The 21556-nt window shown below is 36.5% G+C and overlaps 1 protein-coding gene across 1 annotated transcript in view; it reads right to left on the bottom strand.

Annotated features, from left to right (window-relative positions):
* Positions 1-21556, bottom strand: part of SLC12A2 (solute carrier family 12 member 2) — a 65350-nt gene that overhangs the window by 12015 nt on the left and 31779 nt on the right. Inside the window, exons 10-19 of the mRNA XM_082075234.1 lie at positions 17793-17941; positions 12760-12867; positions 11650-11773; positions 10136-10237; positions 8804-8959; positions 8217-8316; positions 5027-5138; positions 2821-2961; positions 2520-2626; positions 473-552 (exon numbers count right to left, since the gene is read on the bottom strand). Coding sequence (XP_081931360.1) covers positions 473-552; positions 2520-2626; positions 2821-2961; positions 5027-5138; positions 8217-8316; positions 8804-8959; positions 10136-10237; positions 11650-11773; positions 12760-12867; positions 17793-17941 — 1179 coding nt within the window. The remainder of the gene's footprint in view (positions 1-472; positions 553-2519; positions 2627-2820; positions 2962-5026; positions 5139-8216; positions 8317-8803; positions 8960-10135; positions 10238-11649; positions 11774-12759; positions 12868-17792; positions 17942-21556) is intronic.

A 21556-nucleotide genomic window follows, 5' to 3' on the forward strand; every position in this document is an offset into this window, starting at 1 on the left:
TCTTCTACATTGAAAATAGAAAACCTTTCCAAGCTTGAGATGGACTACTGCTGAAGTCTCTAAACTAGTGTCTGTAGGGGTTGGCAACCCACACCAGACCCACAGCATTTTTGGATCATGCAACATTTGTTGTTATTTTCAAGATTTCTATACATGGTCCCAAATACTTTATACCAATTTGGCAGCCTCTTCAATTTGTTTCAGTAAAACAGTAAATCCTTGAGAAGCAACTATGTGCACCTTCTGAATAAAGAAAGTTGAAACACACAGAAAGCCAGGTTCTGTTGCTGCGCATGCGGTATTCTTACTTTACATTTCAGACTTATTAATTACAGTGATGTTATTCTACGAGACATGGTTTGAGATTTTGTTGGTTTTTTTTAATAACTTATCTTTATCTAATATTTTCAGAAAGTGGTATTAAAAGGGAATTTCAACAGCTATTCATCAGCTAAAACAAAATGTATCTTACCTTGGCCCTGAAGGTGAGAAATGTCCAGACCCTCCTTTAGGCGGATGACAACTACACCATACTGAACATCAAAGGCATCACTAAACAAAAGGAACAAAACAAAACCAAAACAAACAAACAAACAAACCCATTTTATTTCCCAAAGGACCTATTTCACCCAGCCTCTTCAAACAAATTTCAGTGACTAAGCACTGCCACTTAAACTCCCAAATAAATTTGTGTTACAATTTCAGTTTCAATTCAAAACTATCAACTGCATCAGTGAACTGACAACCACATATTGAAGAGTAACATATAGAAAGCATATTTATTCCCTCTCCTCCCTCTTTCCCCTATGTAAATAGTGAATAAGAAAAGCAAAATGAACATGTCAGTCAAATTCTGCACAGATAAGACACACTGAGAAATCTGAATTTTTATCTTCCGCATCAATACAGGGATTTATTTTCCGTAGATACCCTTGATCTGAGAACTAACATTTCTGACATCTTTCGAAAAATGTGGGTATTAAAATCACCTATGAAGTTGTAAATTAGAATCAAATTAGCTATAAGTTAGCCATAATGTGATTACTTCTATTGTATATAATGTGGAAGGTATTCACTCCTTTAAAAAACAAAGAGGGAAAACTTCATTATTGTAAAAACGAGCAAAAAGCCTAAATAAAATGGATGAGTAAAAATGCAGTAGCCCCCTCCCCAAGATATAAGACAGAAAAACATGAACTTAACCATGTCATACAGTTTGCATTAGCCATTGATCACTGTATTAGATATAAACACCTTATAACAAGCAACCATAAATCAGAGAACTCCCTCCCATGTAATTTCCCTAAACAAAAATTTCTCAAGATTTCACTCATTAAACTTTTCTCTTTAGAAGGAGTAAGACTTGATTAGAAATGTGCAAAGTATCAAAATATTCTATAATAAATCCAAGAAAAATTGAGGTTGATTTCAGAAGAAAATATTTTGTCCATTAGTGAACATTTTAAATTCATTATTTAATTTGTTAAATTTGTACAGATTAGATGTGTTTCTATTGTGTGCTTCAGAAATTTTCAATTTTCCAGAGATTTTTCCAGAAATAAGCTTGACCTACAGTTATTACTTCCTGAGGTTTCTTTTGGCATGTGGAGAACCACATAACTTGTTGGCCTTCACAGATCTTCCAGCACAAGCCATTCCAAAGTAAAACAAGAAAAAAAAAGAAAAAACAAGAACTAACCAACATATTTCCTTATTTTTCACTACATTTGGTGTTCCTGCTTTTCTCTTAAGGAGCTGGGAGAGTATAATTTTTTTCCTTTTCTAATCTCTACCTGTAATCCCCTATCATCTCTTTTAAATGCACAGTAAACGAGAAGTGTAAAGCACAAGTGAAGTGGATTACACAGTACATAAGGAAAACAAAAACCTTCTATAGAAATGCAAGAAGCCAATTTTGGTTTTCTTAAGTGTTTGTAGCTCAAGTAATTCTACTCAATTTTTGTATCAGAACTGGTCTGACTTTCAGTACTGTAAAATTACATTGGTATTTCCTTCCCCATCTCCTTTCTGACTACTGTATTACTTTAGGTGTCAGTGCTGCATAGGAGCAAGTAAAATATTTCTTGCATACGAAAGTAAGGTTTCGTGAAGACAGAACTTCAGCATAAGAGTTGATCTGTTCTCTCCTATACTTAATCTACACAGAAAAAGTGCAGGAAAATCCCTGCTGTCTATAGAAACTATGCTTTAAAGAATTCAGCAAACTGGCACCTAAGACACTAATTCCATCTCTAAAGACAATAACTCTCAAACCTCAGACCACTGTGACAACTCTTTTATATATAGTAACTCTTTCTGCATCTGGAAAATCTAACCTGTTTATAGAGATTTTCTTATTAATTTCCATATCAGAAAAAAACAAGGCATGGAAGATTGCTGGATCAGCAATATGGAAAGTCTGAGTCTACCTGAAAGAGATGCAACTAAGATCTTCTTGCCTTACTACCAAAGGTACTGAAATGGAACATAAGAGCTACACCTCCACGTTTTCTACTTACTGGAATAAGTTGATATAGGTTTCAACATCTCTCATGTCACCTTGTCTCCAGTTTTTCTTAAATCCAACAACAAGGGTGTTAGGTCTCATTCTACCCAGACCAGCAGCCTAAGAAGAACAAAAAATATTTTTTTTTAAAAAACACGTTACTGAAACAACTAAAGGTTCTATTATTTTCTCTAAGCAGAAAACAAAGTATTTTTCAAAGTTTTGATGTAACTTTGCAAAATGAAAACACTTCAAAGTATAAAGTCTTCCAAGTTTGATGTTCATCATCACCACTTTCATAAAAAAAAGTTTACCTGCATTAAGTATTGCCCTCCATCCCTCAAGTCCTCCGCATGCACTGGTGCATAGAAAGCCTTCATCTTGTTTTTGATTAGCCATCGTTGATACTTAGCCAGATCAGTTGACAGCTCCTTCATTGCTTGCCTCCGAGGACCCTTTCAAAGTAAGGAAATGAAAAGAGCAGAGAGAATATGAATTTTGAGCAGTAACAAAGCCTGCACAGCCCATACCCCCCCCCAACTTTCTTGATTTCACTGCCGGAATCCAATTTGAACTTGAAGATCCTCAAAACGTGCTTCCATACTACTAAAAAACTCAAAACAACAAAATTCCAGGCGATATCAGCAGCGAAGAGTAGACTAGATTATAATTTTTACAAAGAGCTCAAGCTATAGCAATCTTGTTCCTGCAGAGCCTAACCCACTTCCCCAGCAAGTGGCAAAAACTTGTCCTCCAAAGCATAAAGTAGTTTTAAGAGGAAATGGCTTTTTCATGAAACACACAGATATAGCATGACTTCGTATCAGGCTTTAAGGAAATATTTGTTTCAAGCTGTATATGCTTGCCTCTGTGCATACACAATCTTCATCAGAAAATCTTTGTCACAGTAGTGTCACTTCTGCAGTTTTATGTTGCAGTCAAAGTCATCTCCTCTTTAACAGTTTCTTTTTATTACTTCCATCAGGACATATCATTGTGCTCCTCCCAGACATCAAAATTCAGAATACAGGACAAGGTAAAATCAAGAACACACTAGCCTAGGGTTTGCAAAACTATACGGTCTCTGACTAAATGGTCAGTGAATAATAAGGTAGTGTCATCTTTCTTGTAGGAAGGCAATTTTAAATAGAGATAGGATACACTCCCAGAAAATCTCATCATAATTGCTTTCCTACAATAAGGATTACACTACATTATTCTTTTCAGTTCAGCCTTACTTTTGAAAGGCAGTAATTCCATATGTGGCATCTTACCTCTCTCATATTACACAGTTTCTGTCCTTTGCGCTTACTGAAATGTTAACTCAATTTGCTCTTACCACTACGTTAGATTAGAAGCAAGTCATATTTAGTAAGTGTGGTAAATCTAAACATATTTTCAACTCAGATCATTCTATGATCTATGATGTTTAAAAGTAATCAATCTTTGCATTTACTTGTTTAAATGTTCTTAGTGATGTGACAGAAGAATTTTGGCCTTAAATCATGAGGCTAAACTACGCAATCTCAGTACGCTAAAACACAATTTCCAGTGTTTATCAGAGATGCAACAGTGTCTCTGTAGCTAACTGAAGCTTTGGTACAGACCATAGTATGACAGCCACATTACAACACAGTTAAGACAACTCATGACAAGCATGATTTTGAAGAACAGTTACTTGAAGCTTCCTTCCTTCCACCCCAAAACCTCTACAGGTCTGCCATAGAATTTTTTTTTTTTTTTTTTTTTTTTAAGTAGTAAGGACTGCTGAAATTATGTCCTTCCAGAACAGTCCTCACACACCCCAACTCCAAAATACCAGGGGCTGGGCAGAAAGAGTACAGAAAAGGGAAATGCCTGTTTATCTTACTGTTTCACTGGCCAATGAAATGAATCTGATAACTGAAGGAAGAAAAAACTACTAGAAATGTTAACAGCCATTTTTTAGTATTGGCTAAACTGATACTGAATTTCCTACTTGAGAAGTTTTATTTTAGTCCAGACTTTGTAGAAAATCAACACAGGAATCAATCTTCCTGAAACAGTTACACTGAAAGGAAATCTAGCTGTATACACATCACTTTGACCTAACTGCTCTGCCTAAAGCATGAAAGAGTACATGAGATTGTATGACACAAGGAGAGAGACACCCCCAGGCTGTAATCCAATGTTCACTTTACTCCTACAAAGCTTCCTCAGCATTTAGGCATCAAATGATCAGAGGTACTAATTTTGCAAAGTTTCCCCTACAGTATACCTAACTTGAACAGTGATGGCCACACGAGTGGATCCTACCAGTAAACCTTCCTGCACTTCTCAATGTCTAATGATGTTTTCATTAAAAAATAATAAAACAAAACAAAACACAAAAAAAACAACAAACCAAACAAACACAACCCTACACACCAAACACACCCACAAACCAACAACATAAAACAAGAATCCCCCCAAAAAAGGCAAATAGGTTAACACACCCCCAAGAAGAAACCTTACTTTAAAGTAAAGACAGAATACACCTACCATATGTACATGGCCACAGATCATCAAACCCACATTCTTGGTGAAAGCATGGACAAGGTGAAGTAGAGCTGGACGTGCATTTGGAGCACCTGTCATAATTAAGCACTGAGGTCTAGAATTGTGAATAGATGAGGAAAAAAAAGGTTGGAATTAATTTCATCTGGAGTTGTGGGGTTTTTTATTAACAGAAAGAAGTTTCTTCCAAATATTTGCCATAAGAACATAATCATCACTGGAGAGGTAGTAACCTCATTTACTTTTACAAGACTATATTAAATCAAGATCTGTTTTTCCACAACTGTCAGTAGACCTATGATTAAATGGTTCCAGACTTTGAAATCCCACTAAATCTGAAATGCACACAGGTGGAGGCAGCCTGTTCCAGTGTCTCACCAGCCCCATGGTAAGGAATTTTTTCCTTATATCTAATCTAAATCTACCCTCTTTCAGTTACAAGTCATTACATGTCCTTGCAGGAACTCCCTTCTCAGCATTCTCATAGGTCCCCTTTAGGTACTGCAAGCCTGCTATAAGGTCTCCCCAGAGCCTTCTCTTCCCCAGCCTTTCTTCACAGAAGTTCTCCAGCCCTCTGATCATCTTGGTGGCCCTCCTCTGGATTTGCTCCAAGAGATCCATGCCCATATTATGGAGCCCTCAGGGCTGGGCACAGTACTCCAGGTGGGGTCTCACCAGAGCAGAGTGGCAGCATCAACTCTCTCAGCTTGCTGGTCACACTTCTTTCGATGCAGCCAAGGATACAGTTGGCTTTCTGGGCTGCAAGTGCACACCAACAGGTCATGTTGAGCTTCTCATCAACCAATGCCCCAAAGTCCTTCTCCTCAGGGCTCCTCTCAAACCATTCTCCTCCCGGCTTGTAATTGTACTTGGAATTGCCCCAGCCCATGTGCAGGAACTTGCTCTTGGCCTTGAACTTCTATAATAGAAGTGTCAAACTCATTTTCACCAGTGGCCACATCAGTCTCGTGGTTGCCTTCAAAAGGCCAAATGTAATTTTAGGACTGTATAAATGGAACTACTCCTACATTTATCCAGTCCTAAAATTACATTAACTACTCCTACATTTATACAGTCATAAAACTACATTCAGCCCTTTGAAGGCAACCGTGAGGCTGATGTGGACACTGGTGAAAATGAGTTTGACACCTCTGTTCTCTATTATAAATTAATAAATACTGAGCTGCTCTGATTTAGAATATAGCTCTAGCACTCAAAACACTTTTTGCCATAGGTTAGAAACCAGTATCAGGCCAAAAACAGTTCTCCTAAAGTCACTGTGCTTAAAACTGGCTTAACATTAAGATCTGGATCTCCTTAGGATAACAAGAAGTTTAAAACTCGAAAAGCTATATACTAGCTTCCCAAACAAAAGAGCTCAAGTATTTCACATGCAATCCTAAATATATACTGATCAGCAAAGCATTCATTCACTATACCCGCACAAGCAGAAAGTTGCACTAGGTAAGAATTTTCCTATAAAGCCTGTTTCTACATTGGAGTTTGTAACCCAAAATAGAATCTCAGCAGACAGAAGTAAGGTTGCAACACTAATCACAGTTTGGTATTGCTAATCATTTAATGCCAGCCTTTAGATTTGCATTAGGGAAAGTTTGAAAATTGCTGCTCTTGACACCTAAGCAACAGCTTCTGAATGCAGACTTCCTGTTAACAGAATCCTGTTAACAGAATTCATGTTAACAATGCAGCTTGATGTAATAGGTAATAAAATGTTCATGAATAAATCAGAGATTTTCATGTCATATTAGGACTTAGGGCTTCAGAAGGAAGAATTGCTTCATAATTTTAATTCAAGTTTTGTGTTTTATACCTGTAGCACCCAACCCTTTCAAGTTTGGAAGTGGAAAACTCATTGATATTCATATTAATACATTTGCAATTTAGTTGTACTGTCATATTCTTTGAGGTGGTGCTCATACCTCTATCATGATTGGCTAACATATCTAATTTCAACTGTCTGCATGTATGCAACAGACAATGGAAGCATCCTGTAGTTCTTAAAGAAAATTTAGCCACTTCCAAGAGAGGCTAAGGATTAGAACTGGAGTATTTTCCTAACTAACAGGAAATACCATAGATCTCTTCTTTGAAAAACTTAACCTCAGAGAACGGCACTTGTATCAAAAATCTCCCCCGAACTCATTCCTTATTAAATGCTGCACTAAGTATTCAAAGTCTCCCTTCATACACAATGGAAGATTTTAGTAGCTAGATTCTCTTGCGAATAGGCTGAGCGTAACAGAATAGTACCCTTAGAGCTGCAGCTGCAACACTTGGTTAAGTGTTGACACTATAAATCCTCTGCTGGGCACAGGCACTATGTATGAGGTAACTGCTCTATTTAAAAAGAGACAGGTCAACAGAACCTCCATCCTTGGAAATACTCAAAACTTGACTGGATAAGGCCCTGAGAAATCTGATGTAACATAAAAGTTAACTAACTTTGCAGCCAGATCTATGGCAAGTCAGTTGAGCTGGGGATTATATAACACCACATTCTATTTATTTGGCGGAATTAGTTTAATGCAATACTTTTTGTTAAAATTTTCTGAAGTATCTTTCTTCTATGACAGCTTATCCCAGAAAAGTGGCATAAACACCACAGGATAGAAAACTGCCTTCTGGAGTAGGACCTTCCTGGGTAGCCATGTTGGCAGACAACAGATCAGTTCTCCTCTTCAGTGTGTGAAAAACAATCATGTAGCCTCTTTCCCATTACTGAACTGAAGTGCAATGAGATAATATGTCTAATGTCAAATACCTAGTGTTGAGGGCAACATTCACAGTATACACATCTTGGGGATTTTAAGTTAGATCAGTTTTAACCCAAGCACGTGGACTGAATGCTCATCAGCAGTTTGCAGCATATCTTCCAATTCAGTTTCAAAGAAGAAAACAATTCACAGTTCATAATGCAAACCATGAGGTGTCTAATAGTAAGCAGACATAATCCATAGACTTGCTTCTAAAGTGCACTCGTAATCAGAAATAAAATGCTAATGTTCAGAGGATGTCCATGGTGGTAAAATTCAAAGCTGTCACAATCCATAGGAGATGAACTGGCATTTACTGGAAACCATCATAACAAACATTGTGACAGTATCCTATGGAATACAGAGAAGTCATTTCCTATGTTTTTAATATTAACCATTACCTGAAGTTTTTCACATGATCTTCCACTCCTGAGAGCCGTATAGAATGCTGTAGTGCATTCAAGTATGTCAAAGCTTGTGTTGAGGATCCCCAGTTCACATCTGTTGGAAGATTTGAAGTTCCAGTATTTTAAAGCTGTTCACTGTTAAACTACATGATCACAAAATGAACGTTGAATATCAATTGAAAACACATAAGATTTAAACTATATCTTACACATTCTATACAGCACTAGTCAAACCCATACAACTGAACAGGAATTCTATTTAAAGATAACATTTCTGCAGCAGTTTTAGCAAAGTGAAGTTTGATATGTTACAATTACAGGAAGAAAGAATTACAGGTTTTTTTTTTTTGTCAACTCTTCAAAGACTGTGGCAACTTTAGAGTAAAAAAAATAACAGTTCAGGAAAAAATGCCATGCTTAGTTACTTTATGTCACAGCAAAGGAAAGTGTCATCTCCAACAGAAGGCTGAACTAGTCAGCCAAACCTAAGTAAGTTATTTTTCACTCCTAAAGGCCCTAACTTTTTTCCTTTCTTGCACATTCCATTTTCCCCCCCTGCAGCCAGAAGCTGCTATACATACCTGGTTTCTTGTAAGTGACATAAATGTACAGTCCAAGCACTATGACATATGTCAGAAGTGCTGCCCACCAATTAATGACAAACATCACAATGCAGCACAGAATAGCTCCAACAAGAGAAATCCACATGTTGTAGTATTTGAAAGCAGGGCGCCAACCTAGCCAAAATATAATGTGGAGAATAGAAAAGAGGATGGAAATAAATTTAATCACTACTCCAAGAGAAGGAAGGTGCTAGCCCTCTTTTCCTTCCCTAGTGTTCTACACCACATTTAATGTAAATGTGTGACAGTTTCAGTATTGTGCAAAACAGACTGTGGCACACTTATGCTTTCAATTTTTCAACACCTGTCAAATGAATTTGCATCTTTCTTATATAGATGTGTAAATGTGTCTAATTTTGCCCTCTAAACACAGATCTCAAAAGGAAAGTTTTAAGATGCGTGTGCCAGGATATCTATTGAATCAGACTACAGGAACCTTTGACAATAGCTTATCTGACAATTGATTTTTGCTTTCAGGCTAGCCTAACATGAATTATCAGCTTGGGACTCCATCTCTCACATTCTACTAAATGTTTCTCGTTGTGTATTTTTACTGCTTTCACATGGCCAGAAATTTTCACCACATGAAAACGAAAAGGACAGATACATCCAAGCAGAACTTGAGTATGTCAAAATAGTGGACTATCACTGTTTCACATCCTTATTTGTCACTTATTTATCCAAAAAAAGCAAAAATACATTTGCACACCCCCACTATCACACCCAAGGTTAACAAGCGCATTAGATAGAGAATTGTTGTCTAAACAGTGTTATGCACTGCTCTGGCAAATCAATGATGTCTTCCCAGTCCAGCAACTTGAGAAACTTTTAAGAGCAAATGCATAGTGGGCTGGGTATGACAGACATCTGTTCTGCAAGTACCGGGTTTTGGCATATTCCTATAATCTAACTAGCTCCCCACACCAAAGTCTATAAATATATGTCAATACCACTGCAATTCCAGTTTCTTCTGGACTGGAAGAGGAAACATATTAACAGAGAAATCTAAGGAAGACAAAAGGGTAGTTCTTGAACACCAGACACCGAATTAGCAAGAAAGTTTTCTTCAAGGGTTTCTGAAAAAACACTGAATTATCTTGTGTTCCCTCAGCAAAAAATTTCAGAAGTACACACCATACTACACTTGTAATTCAGATACACCATGATAGTCAAATAGATATTTAGTAATTAAATTAAGCTAAACATTCCTTTATATTACTATCTTTAAAACTGTATTTATGTGTAAGGAAATTGCAGGCTAAACTCTCACCCTCAAAATGTAGTTCCTACCTGGAGATTTTGCAAGAGAAGCATGGAATACAGAGAAGTTAATCAAGGCATATGAGGCCAAGAAGAAGTTCGAAATAATTGGAGCAATGACATTCAGTTCAGCTGTAAAAACAAAAACAATGCATGCTGCTATGAAAGATATCAACCAATGGCTTTGAAAATTCCAGAGTAAAAATTCTGCTACAAACAACCTTTTTTTCTGATGTACTCTGAGGAGAATCAGTTTGTCCTTTCTGTCCAACAAACAGAGCTATTATCTTGTCTCTAATGTACCAAGTTATCTTCTAATAGTCAAGAAGCGTAAGTTTCAGTTTCAAAAATATAAACATTTTTTCCACACTATCAAGTGCTCCAGGACTGCCATGTTTGAAGCACTTCATACTTTCTCAAAATAAGTCACTGAGAAAATTTCTTTTCCAGCATGCCTTAATCAAACAGTGCACCAATACTCTGGGTTCTGAAGAATGTCAGAAACAGCAGAGCATTAATACACCTGTAGTACACCTCTAGCTCAATTCTCAAACAGCAAAGAACAAGACACTAATAAGCTTAGAGACAATTGACTATGGTAAATGGCAACATCAGACAAAGTTAGTGTGAGGAATGTGACAAACATGTTCAACTATCTGCATTTTAAGTGAAAAGTTGTATCAATAGTACTACTACAGTGCTTTATTACAGACCAATAGTATTACAAAAGTGACAAGTACACGTTTTTACTGAAAGAGATGGAAAAACCTGATCTTCCCCTTTCTTTGAGGCAGCACAGTACAAAACATGTATATGTGTGCCATCATCCAAAAAAAAAAAAAAAAAAGAAAAAAGAAAAAAAAAAAAAGAATTTGCCATGCTGGTCTGCAGGATTCTGCTTGTAATCAAGCTTCCACTCAGCATGCTGAGGTAGGGACATCATGGGTATACCTATGCCTTAAGCAGACTTGGGGCAATGATGAAAGAGCAAACTGGGCAATGGAGTTCAAAAGCACTGGTACAGGACTCATGGACGGACACAGCACAATTAGTATGCCATCTACAGAGAACGCATGTAATACTAGCTAGACTATCTTCACCTTCAGCAACAGCAGCATCAGCACGCGTCTCTACTGTTTGTAACTTAACAGAAAAACACACTTTAAAAAGTATTATTCATGAAAGTTTGTCATTTACTTAAGCTGTTTCTCATTATTAAAAATCTGAAATAAATTTTCATATTTCTAACACCTGTGTCAAGTAAATGATGTTTTATTGATTGATAGTATCTAAAGACATACCTGTGGTTATTAAGAAAAGCACAGTATTGCTACAGTTAAATTCAAATTTATTGCAGTTTTAGACAGAGTTATACCAAGAAGACAGGAGAACATAAACGTCAGAATACATAGATTTAGAATGCTGGCTTAGAATTAAGTGTTGTGCATTAGACCTCTAGAACACTCTCATCAGTTTCCAATATGGAATAGAATGCTTTGTAAAGGACAAACGGATATTGAGACTTATTATAATTTCAAACTAACCAATTAGTATGAATCCGAGAGCAATTAAAAATGTTAGAAGATATCCTCTCAGTGGCTCATTGTTCTTCCCATAGCCTTTAGCAAACATCTGAAATCCTGGATAAATGTTGTCCTTGCACAAAGCCTAAGAAAAATAAAATTCAAGAGTCAGCATGCATTTTGCTAGAAAAGTATCCTTACTAGTGGTTACTAATGCTGTCTTCCACTGCATATTATCTTCCTGAAAGAAGTTTATAGCCACCATGTACTACTTATACTTTCAATTGTCTTTCTATCTTGACATTTTGCATTTCCAATATTCTATCCTTCACTAATTTCTATCCATGAGAACAAGCTTAGCTCTTCTGCAAGTAATTGACTAATCTTATTTACTGGTGTCTTACAGTTACAAAGAGTCTTTCTTTAAAGACAATGTTTCTCAGAAAGTGCAAAGTTTGCCCAATGTACACATCAGTGCTCTGCATCAATACTTGTGCTTCAATTTTGCAACAAAATCCCTTCTACATTTGACTCTTTACTGAACTTTTGGGAAAGAAGGTCATTAGAGGACATTAAAGTTTTACCCAATTAAAGAGAAACTGCAAGGCAAAGAATGAGATCAAATGGTTAAAAAGAACATAAAGCAAATACATTCAGGAACACCAACAATATAAATGTAAATGATTTACGTAAGAGCTAGTACACAATTATTTCAATAGTGTATTCTCTGAAGATTAAGATTCCACAGCTACAGGTTCTATTCCATGATGTCTCCTTCTGTGATTACTTTGAGAAATGAACTAATCTGTTATCTTTGTATGTGCTCCACTGGTACTTACGAGAAACATCTAAAGGAGTTTGTAGATTCCTGTAATGTTAATTACACCATAACTAAACTCTAAACTAACCAGAAACACATGACATCTGGAACAAATTCTAGTCTAGCTATATTTAGCAACAATAACACACTGATTTCCCATTCCATGCAACAGGTAAATACTAGATCAACCTACTGATGTCAGCTGGTAGGAATAATGACAGCAAGACGTCACAGTACCCTTCCAAAAATTCTTATTCAAAAGTTAATTGAAATTATTATTTAAAAGATTATGGCTTTGCTTCTAAACTTACCTGAAAGATCTTAGGTGCACTCACAAGAGATGCTAGTGCAGAAGACAGGGTGGCTGAAAAAATACCTGCAGTAATCAGTGGTGCAAATCCTGATACCATGCTCATCACCTGGAAGCAAAACATATATTTTTTTTAAAGAATATGAAAAAGTATACTATACAAGTGGATGGCAAGATTAACTACACAAACAGAAAAAAAAAAAAATATTATGTATCCTCCACTTAAAAGCTGTTAGAATGTCATGCATTCATATCAATGAATGAACTAGAGACAAATCAGGGAATATAAATAGACCCTAATTTTAGAACAAGAGAAGGTGGCTCCCCACACAACAGTCCCAACCATGTAATTCTCAGGTCAAAGCAATCAATGTTTGAAGTCTCCAGGGGCTCATAAGATGATTAAAAATAAGTAATGGAAGCAAAATACCTTGTAATTTGTTACATATTTTGACTAGCCTACCAGTGAATAACATGGTCTCAGGAAGCCCAAGTGACAAAACAACTGAAATTAGTGAACATCTTCAGAAAGGTGACTGTCTTTCTCAGTATCTTCAGCACTCTAAGTTAAACTTGTCCTTTTGGTTTTGAATGGGAAACAAGAAAAACTTGCTTCCTGTCTCCCCAGGATCACATTCTATGACATCTTTGTAACCCCAGTGAGTAAAATCCTATATGCAAGAATACTATTCTTGGTAGACTGGATGAGTAACAAAATAAATCCTTAGTAAGTTAAGTGTAAGAGAACAGTGTTGATAAGACATTAAAAAAAATAATTCCAAATCAGAATCAAAGCAGTTTCTGTCTAGTTGCCATACTGCCTAAAGACCCTCTTCTACCATTTCACTGATTACTTCCATAACACAGCTGCATCCAGCTTTGCATGTGTCAAGTGAAGTTAGATACAGAACCACGTATTTAACAAAAAATCATGGTTTAATATAATACTTCTCTTTACAAACCAAAACCCTGAACTGCCTGAAGACAGCAAACATTTAAGAATTTAATACCATCTTGAAAAAGCTTATGTTTTTAGTAAATTGACCAAACTCAGCATAGTGTCTTTCAAACACAATGTGTCAGAATGAGGTTCTGCATCATTTGCAGTGATTACTTGCCTCTTTCATCCTGGAAACTTGCTTAGAGTATCAGGAAAGGAACTGAATGCAAAAGAAATCACACACAAGTGTCCAGATTTTAAGTTACTGTCACCTGAAGTTGTAAAATCTAGCTGTCTAAAACAACCTTACGAAGCAGGACATGCTCTCGGAAACCATATACAGGTGACCAATTAACTTTTATTAATATTCCTAAGGCTAAACTACTGATAAAATGTAGCGTTTTTCTACAGATCAGACTGACAAAAAACTGCTGGGTCACTTAAACCGTCAACCAAGTCTCTACACTATGTCAGGTTTCATTGGTCAGTTCAAGGCACACCTAGCCTAAAAAGATAAATTAAATAATTGCAGGTGCGTAAGATGAGAGTGAAGTGGCTGCGAAGCAGGATAATAAATGAAGGAATTCCCTGAAGCATATTTGTAGTTCACAACAAAAAAGGTAGGACAGGCCTTTATTCATAGATGAATAAAACTAATGACACATACACTAAGCTATCCCTCCTATGCCCAGGCTAAGTTAGTTCTATAATCAACAGAAAAAGTTGCAGTTGTAAATGCCGGTTTGTAATAACCCTACACTATAATAGTAGAAGAGAAGTTTAGGGTGTCAATGCTTTACTGACAAATAATTTAGAAAGAAACTTTTGCTATAGCAACATAATGAACAAGCACAGAATAATCTTTGTAGAAGAAGTATGAAAATTTCCTTCCCTGCAAGGATGGCTTAATCAATCTTCCTTGGAAGGACTTCCTATGGACATAATCTGTGTCTCCATCACTTTTCTTCCCATCCAATTTAAAACATTGTTATTTTGAGGCCTTCACTTCACTACACTTGCCTAAAATTCTTGCAGGTTAGTTTCTACACTGTACTCAGATTTTACATACTCTTTCTAGGTTTTGTTCATTGCCTCCATTTATTTACACTATTTATTTTTTAATATTACATCTGGTTTATAAATTTAAGAGCAATCTGAGTAAGATGTATGCAGATGAAGTTTGCCCATTTTAAAAGCAAGTAAGTTACAACTTAGTTTACTAATTTAAGAGATATTAGGAAGCTTCTTCTAAGCTAGAGGAACAAAATGGCAACCAGTTCCAGTAAAACCAGTATGTCACAGTGTTAAACACCTCTCTCTCCCCTCCCTCCCTCATACATACCATAATCCAAACCTTATGACCACAAAACCAAGAAGAACTCATATGCAGTTGCCATAGCACTGAAATTTTCACCCTTGAAAGAACCCATAGAAGTGGAAGCACAGACATGTAAGTAAGAATGGCCCTGTTATAACTGGTGTGGTGAGACAGATATATAGTTACTGCTGATAAGGGATTCATTGTGTTTGCTTGGCATTTATTGTTTAGGCAGTTTATTAAATTTCAAACATTTGGGATAATGAAATATCGTATCTTGACTTCAGTTTCAGTTCTTTGGTCCAGCCATTGTGGAGCAGAAAAAAAATGCGACGTGGAAACAAGCAGCAGCCTCTTTAGATTTTTATTATGAATATAGATGCCCTTCCCCTACATTTTTTCAAATATTTTCCAGCTGCCTTCCTTTGTAGGAGGAATGTTTTAGCAGAACTTTTACACTGTTTCTGGAATGGAGTTTCATGCTACTTCCAACTTCCATCCAAAGTTGACCAAATTCTGCATTTAAATTATCCAAAGCTATAACTTATTCTGGGGAAGTTCCAGGCCGAGGCTAGAAAGCCCCAAACAAGTTTCTGAAGTTACTCTTCAACCAGGTTACAGCCTGGACACAGAAATGTGAGTGGCACTGAACGGAGAAATGTCTGAAGCCTGTGAAGACCTCTAATTCATTTGCATTGACTATAACAGAAACAAAGATAGTTCTTCTATGCAAGTCTGAGTAAGCCTGTCTCACCAACTGTTCTCATATTAAGTTTCTTAGTACCATCTAAGCTTTCCACAAGTAAATCATACTACAAGCAATCCCTTTGCTGCCCAAACACATTTAAAACTTGAGCTGCCACATATTAACTTGAAATCAATTCTTTGCCAGAACTGAATAGAGCACAAAGTGTATCGAAGTGATAAAGTCATCAGACTGTGCACATGAGTAAGCTCCACTTTCAAGCCCAGAATCTGCATGCTTACAGCTGTAAGACAAATACAACAATCTTCACTCACCTAGGCATTAATTTATGTTTTTAAAATGTTTGTTCTCAGTTATTTAACCTACAGAAATAAGCTGCATTTGTATGAAAAGCTTTAGAGGTACACAAGCTTAGAGCCACCCTTAACACACACTTTGACTTGCATATAAAAAAAAATCTCTCCTTACAGCTACCATCCAGAGCTACTAAGTTGAGGGTAGTTCAATTAGAAAATGGACAACAGTTTATCTATAGGTAGGCAGTATCTTATTGAAATTATTTCCTTCTGACATCTCCTGAGAAACAGATTCTTCTCAGAGACGCACACCAACAGCTGTGAGGATGAGAGAAAAAAAAACAAACACCAAAATCCAACTGGGGATTAGAAAAACAAAACTCCACAGAGAGGATGGCTAAGCACAGCAGCAGGTTGCCCAGAGATGCTGTGCAGTATCCATGACAAAGTTTTCAAAAACTCAACAAAAAGGGGGGTGCAAGGGGCCCTGCATTCTCTGTGCAGCCTGTGGCCTTGAAAGCAACTTTTCCTATTTGGAACACACTATTTTTTCTACAGAGAGAAACAAGAATAATTTCTGAGACAGAAGCACTCTTTAGAACAAATAGTAAGAAACTAGAACATTAATGACTAACTTATTAGAAGCACAAGCAACATTTATGGTAAGCAACCTTCATAAAGTTATGATTTAAAAAGATACAAGCAGAGGAAACCAGTTCTACACTTATTCTCAGCTGTCCATCTGGGTTCTTTTGAGCTTAAACAAATAAGCAATGTCATCAAATGCAGAGTATTCCCACTGGACCAATTCTGAAGTGTTTCTAAATACAGACTTTTTCTAAAGCAGAATTTAGTAACACCGCACAGATACTCAAATTATTCCACTATAAAAATGTATTTTACTCTAATAGAATGCTCTACACTGCAACATTATTTCATCATGTAGAAAATAAGTTTTTCACCCAGCTTTGCAGGTAAAGCTGTCAGCCTGACATGTAAGCAGTACATGGAAGGAGTACATGTACCACATGTACTTCTGATTAAAACCCATAAGTTACACAGCTTTTTCATTAGTGGATTTCAGATTGATCTCTAGCCAACTTTTCACACACCTATTACAAAAACTTAGGGCAAAGATGGACTGCCACAAAGTAAGTTTAAGTCACTAGGAAATACATCGTTTTCCTGTGTTTCTTTCAAACCCTTACCAATAGTTCATGGACATTTCTGTTATCTGTGAAGTGTAAGTTGAATATTATGAATTACTCCATTAATTCTATAGGATTTTTAAATACATTAACATCAGGTTTTATGATAATTCAAAACATTCCTACCATTAAAGAGGATACTGTGACAAATACGAAAAACATTTTTAGAAAGTCAGCATATATTATAAGAAAATTTAAAAATTAAGGAACAAGTTATTGACAGAGGCTACCTATGATTACTGTTGCATCGCTATTGAACAACAAGTACTTCTATCCACATCACTGAATGATGACATTCAATTATCTAAAGTTGCAGTCCCAACACCTAAGCTACGCAGTTTAGTCAGAAGATTAAATATTTATACCACCTGTGTATAAACACTCAAAAGTTTTTAACATAGTTATGTTGTTGTTCTTCACACTAGCTAGAGCGTACCATTTAACTATTCCAGATAAACCTTATATTTACGGAAAAAGGCATTTTTTTTCTATGATTTTTCTCAATATGCAATTCAAAGAAGAATAAACACAAAACCAACAAATAGATTGAGAAGGAAGTTTTATACCTGGAAATTGTTCATCAACCCATACTGACACCCTGTCTGACAGGATGAGAAATCATAGTTTAAGTTGCAAGCTGCAGTAGTGCAATTTGTCAGCTCGGTGACAATGGTGTTATTAACGTTTCCTGTGGCATCTCGAACAACACAGGAACCTAAAGTGAACACAACCACAAAAAAAAAAAGCATTAACAGATTGAACCTGAACTTAAAGATACGTGTCAAGATCAATTCCCTTTCTATGTAAGCATATTCTCACAGAGTAATGTCAAAATATAGCATTTACATTTTTAATACATTTCAGTATGAAGCCCATCTTCCCTATGAAGAACAAATAAAAACAAGCAAATTAATTGTTCTCTTGCCTGAGATATCTTCAGTTTTTTAATAAATCTAAGTCTAATAAGAAAAGGAAAATTTTAGCACAGAGGAAAACAATGTCAATAGATTTGCAAAAGTTTAACTGCACAATTTTAGGTCAACATATTATTTCTCTGAATCATGAGTTTCTGCACAGCTCTTTAATTGAAGCACCATCACTTGATTTTATTGTTTCTTTTTTTGTTCATTATCTTAAACAGATGCATTTCTGTAGTGCTACATACAGATGTACGTGGACAGGTATGCACAGTGTTGCACTTATTTTCCAGTCAATATAGCTCAGACATTAAAATAAATTAAGTAATTTGTCACAAAAGCCTGTTGTAAGCTATTCTCAAACGCCTGAACAAGCCACCTCCTACATGACTGTGGTATGTTGACTTTTTGGTAAAAAACATAGCCAAACAGTCCCATTCCTACCACATCTTATAATTAAGTTTATCACTTAAACTGCTGTCTTCATCTATGATTATTTGCAGTTTCACTGATCCAGAAAACTCTTAAGACACAGCATTTCAGCCCTTAAATATTAAGAAAAACTTAGAAGTACTGTAAAGCCCACAAGTCTTCTACCTCAACATCTTTTGTCTCAAAGAATGAAACAAACCAGAGCAGACTAAGTATTATTTAACATTCTATGGTTTAATAGGTGAAGTAGTCTAATTTTTCAGACACCAGCAAATATTTCCAGTAACAGGTATTAAATAAGGAATGAGGAAGAGAAGAGGGAAGACTACAGAGCAGCAGCCAACAGAATTTCCTTAATTTGGTCTTTTAGGAACTTGAATGACAAGGAGGTCCTGGGAACAGAATTCTGCAACTACTGAGGATGTAAATTACTTACTTGCAAAATAAGAAGGAAGGCACAGGTGTGCGCAAGCTTAAGTTTCTTCAATAACAATCCCTATTCCCTAAGTAATTTGTCTCTCTTTCATTGGGAAAATGAATTCCTAAACATCTATGCCATATTTAGATTGCCTCTGAGCCATCACAACTTGATTAACAGTCTTCAATAACACCTGGTCCTGGTAGGTGAATATTACTTAATCCTTCCACTTTTCAGATTTATTTTTCAGTTACTTATTAGGCCCAGTTGGTTAAATTTCAGTAGGAGTTTCCTATGTTGATCACCTGTCTTGTGCTTTTCTTGTGGGTATGCAGAGAGGCTGGAGTTTTTGTTGTTGTTCTTCTGTTTTAAATGGGATTAAAACCTCTGTATAATAAAAAGTTTCTTCTCTTCCACTACACAAGTATTTGCCCCAGCCATTCAAGCAGTATATAATAGATGTGACACGATACTTACTCGTTGAACTATGTGTATATAACATCTTGTTGCTAATAGATTGCAGTCACAGACTCATTAAGTTGAGCAAAACATTAAATAGCTAGAGTGCACTATCAGAGCCCTCCTCTTCCTCATTCTCTTTTTCATGGTTCAGATCCAACTACCTGGCAGGTCTTTCACACACAGAGTCAAAGCACAAAAGAAAGGGACAATGGCACTATGAACAAATTTAATGTGAGTCTTAATATGTGAGAACACAGAACAGAAGTCAGCTGGGCAAGCTCCATTCTCAGCAGAAGATACTTAGATATGAGTCCAGACATTTCACTTAACCTTCCTTCAGAAACATTGTATTTATTTGTGAGATTGTGGCAACATCTTCACTATGAACATCTAGATCTTTTTTTCCTGTAAAAACAGGATTTCACCTTTGCATAGGCATTTATGAGTAAGTCTTGCTATCTCCTAACTCCATGCAACCAGCAAGAATCCCAGAGATACTACCCTGAGTCCTTCAGACCGCAGATGAGAGTGCTTTACTTCTCCAGTGCTAACAAGAGGCTACATTAATTAACTTTACTTCCCTATGTAGAGAAAGCATGTCCTAACCCTACACAGATGTTTGAAGTTTTTATTAGAGCTTCCCTTGCATTAGTCTGCACTAGTCCCTTGCTAAAATATGAAACTTCATCCTTTTTCCTTACAGCTGTTATCTTTTTGAAACAGGGCTGCCTAGCTCTAGCAACTAGAACTAGCAATTTTGCTCTTCTAAGCTTTTTCTATTCACTTTCTTTACCTTCTTACTTACAACAGAGCATGCAAATACTAGGCTAAATTCAGAACATCATGTTCTTCACCCAGAGGGTGGTGGAACACTGGAACAGGCTCCCAGGGAGGTGTCATGGCCCCAAGGCCGGCACTGTTCAAGAACAGACTGGACAAGCCCTCAGATACACTGTGGAGTTGTCATATGCAGGGACAGGAGTTGGACTGGAAGATCCTTATGGGTCCGTTCCAGCTCAGGACATTCTATGATTCTGTGACTCAGTGACATTTACTAGCCATTCCACAGTTTTAATGACTTGCTTATCACCACTCTGGAAGCTTCCAGTGGGAAACTGTGTGTGGGGAAAGGAATAAAAATATTTGTATTTGTCTGATTCGTGATCCAATGCCTCAAAAAAAAAAAAAAAAAAGCTAGACTTCACTCATATCATAATCTCTGACTTCTGCAATAGCACTGCCCTTTGCTAACTAGCAGAATTCTAAGTGTAATTTATAGGAGGCAAGTAAGGTAACACATTTCTGATGCATCAACCGATTTCATGTTCTGTTGGTTTTGCAAACTGTTCCTTTTGTAATATGAAAAATGAGGTTTTTAATGTTGAAAGATGATAAAAGTATTCCATTAACAAATGAGTATTAATGAGAATTTTGCTCTCATGTTTGTTCAAGTATTCATATTTGGTAACAAAGGTCTATGTGGTCCATCTAATTAGAAAATAAGTGTAGGTCATTATGCTGCATAAAGCACAATCACTACAGAGCAACTATTTGGCAAAGCTACAGTACAATGTTAGCCAACAGAGGCAGACTAGCAAGACTGGTGTACTTGGAATGGAAGTACCATTAGTGGTAAGCTCAATGGCACCCTTATAAATAAGGGAATTTCATTCAAAAGGCATCACAGCTAAGATAAGGCAAGGTCTCTCACATAAGAAAACTGATTACTGCTGCCAGAAACTAATTTATGTGACTCAAAAACATTTTCCATCACAAGCAAGATATATGTCAGATATGATTGCAATCTTAAGCTTACTAGTATAGAATTGTTTTACGGGTGGGAAAAAACCTGGTTGACCATTGCTGCTCTAGAGAGAAATTGCAGTAGAGCATCAAGCCCCAAGGCAATTTCTACAGATAATTTCAAATCACTGCAGGGTGGGAAAGCCCAGAAACAGAGGTTATACAAGACTAAGATAAGTCTATGATTGTTTCTCCTCTTTCCACCTGAAAATTAATTACAGACAATGCTTCTGAACACAACAACACTTCTGAAGGTGGGCTACCCAGGTTAAGGTAATATGAACTCTCCTCTCTCTAG

Source organism: Streptopelia decaocto, assembly GCF_964273445.1.
Source record: "Streptopelia decaocto genome assembly, chromosome: Z".
NCBI lineage: Eukaryota > Metazoa > Chordata > Aves > Columbiformes > Columbidae > Streptopelia > Streptopelia decaocto.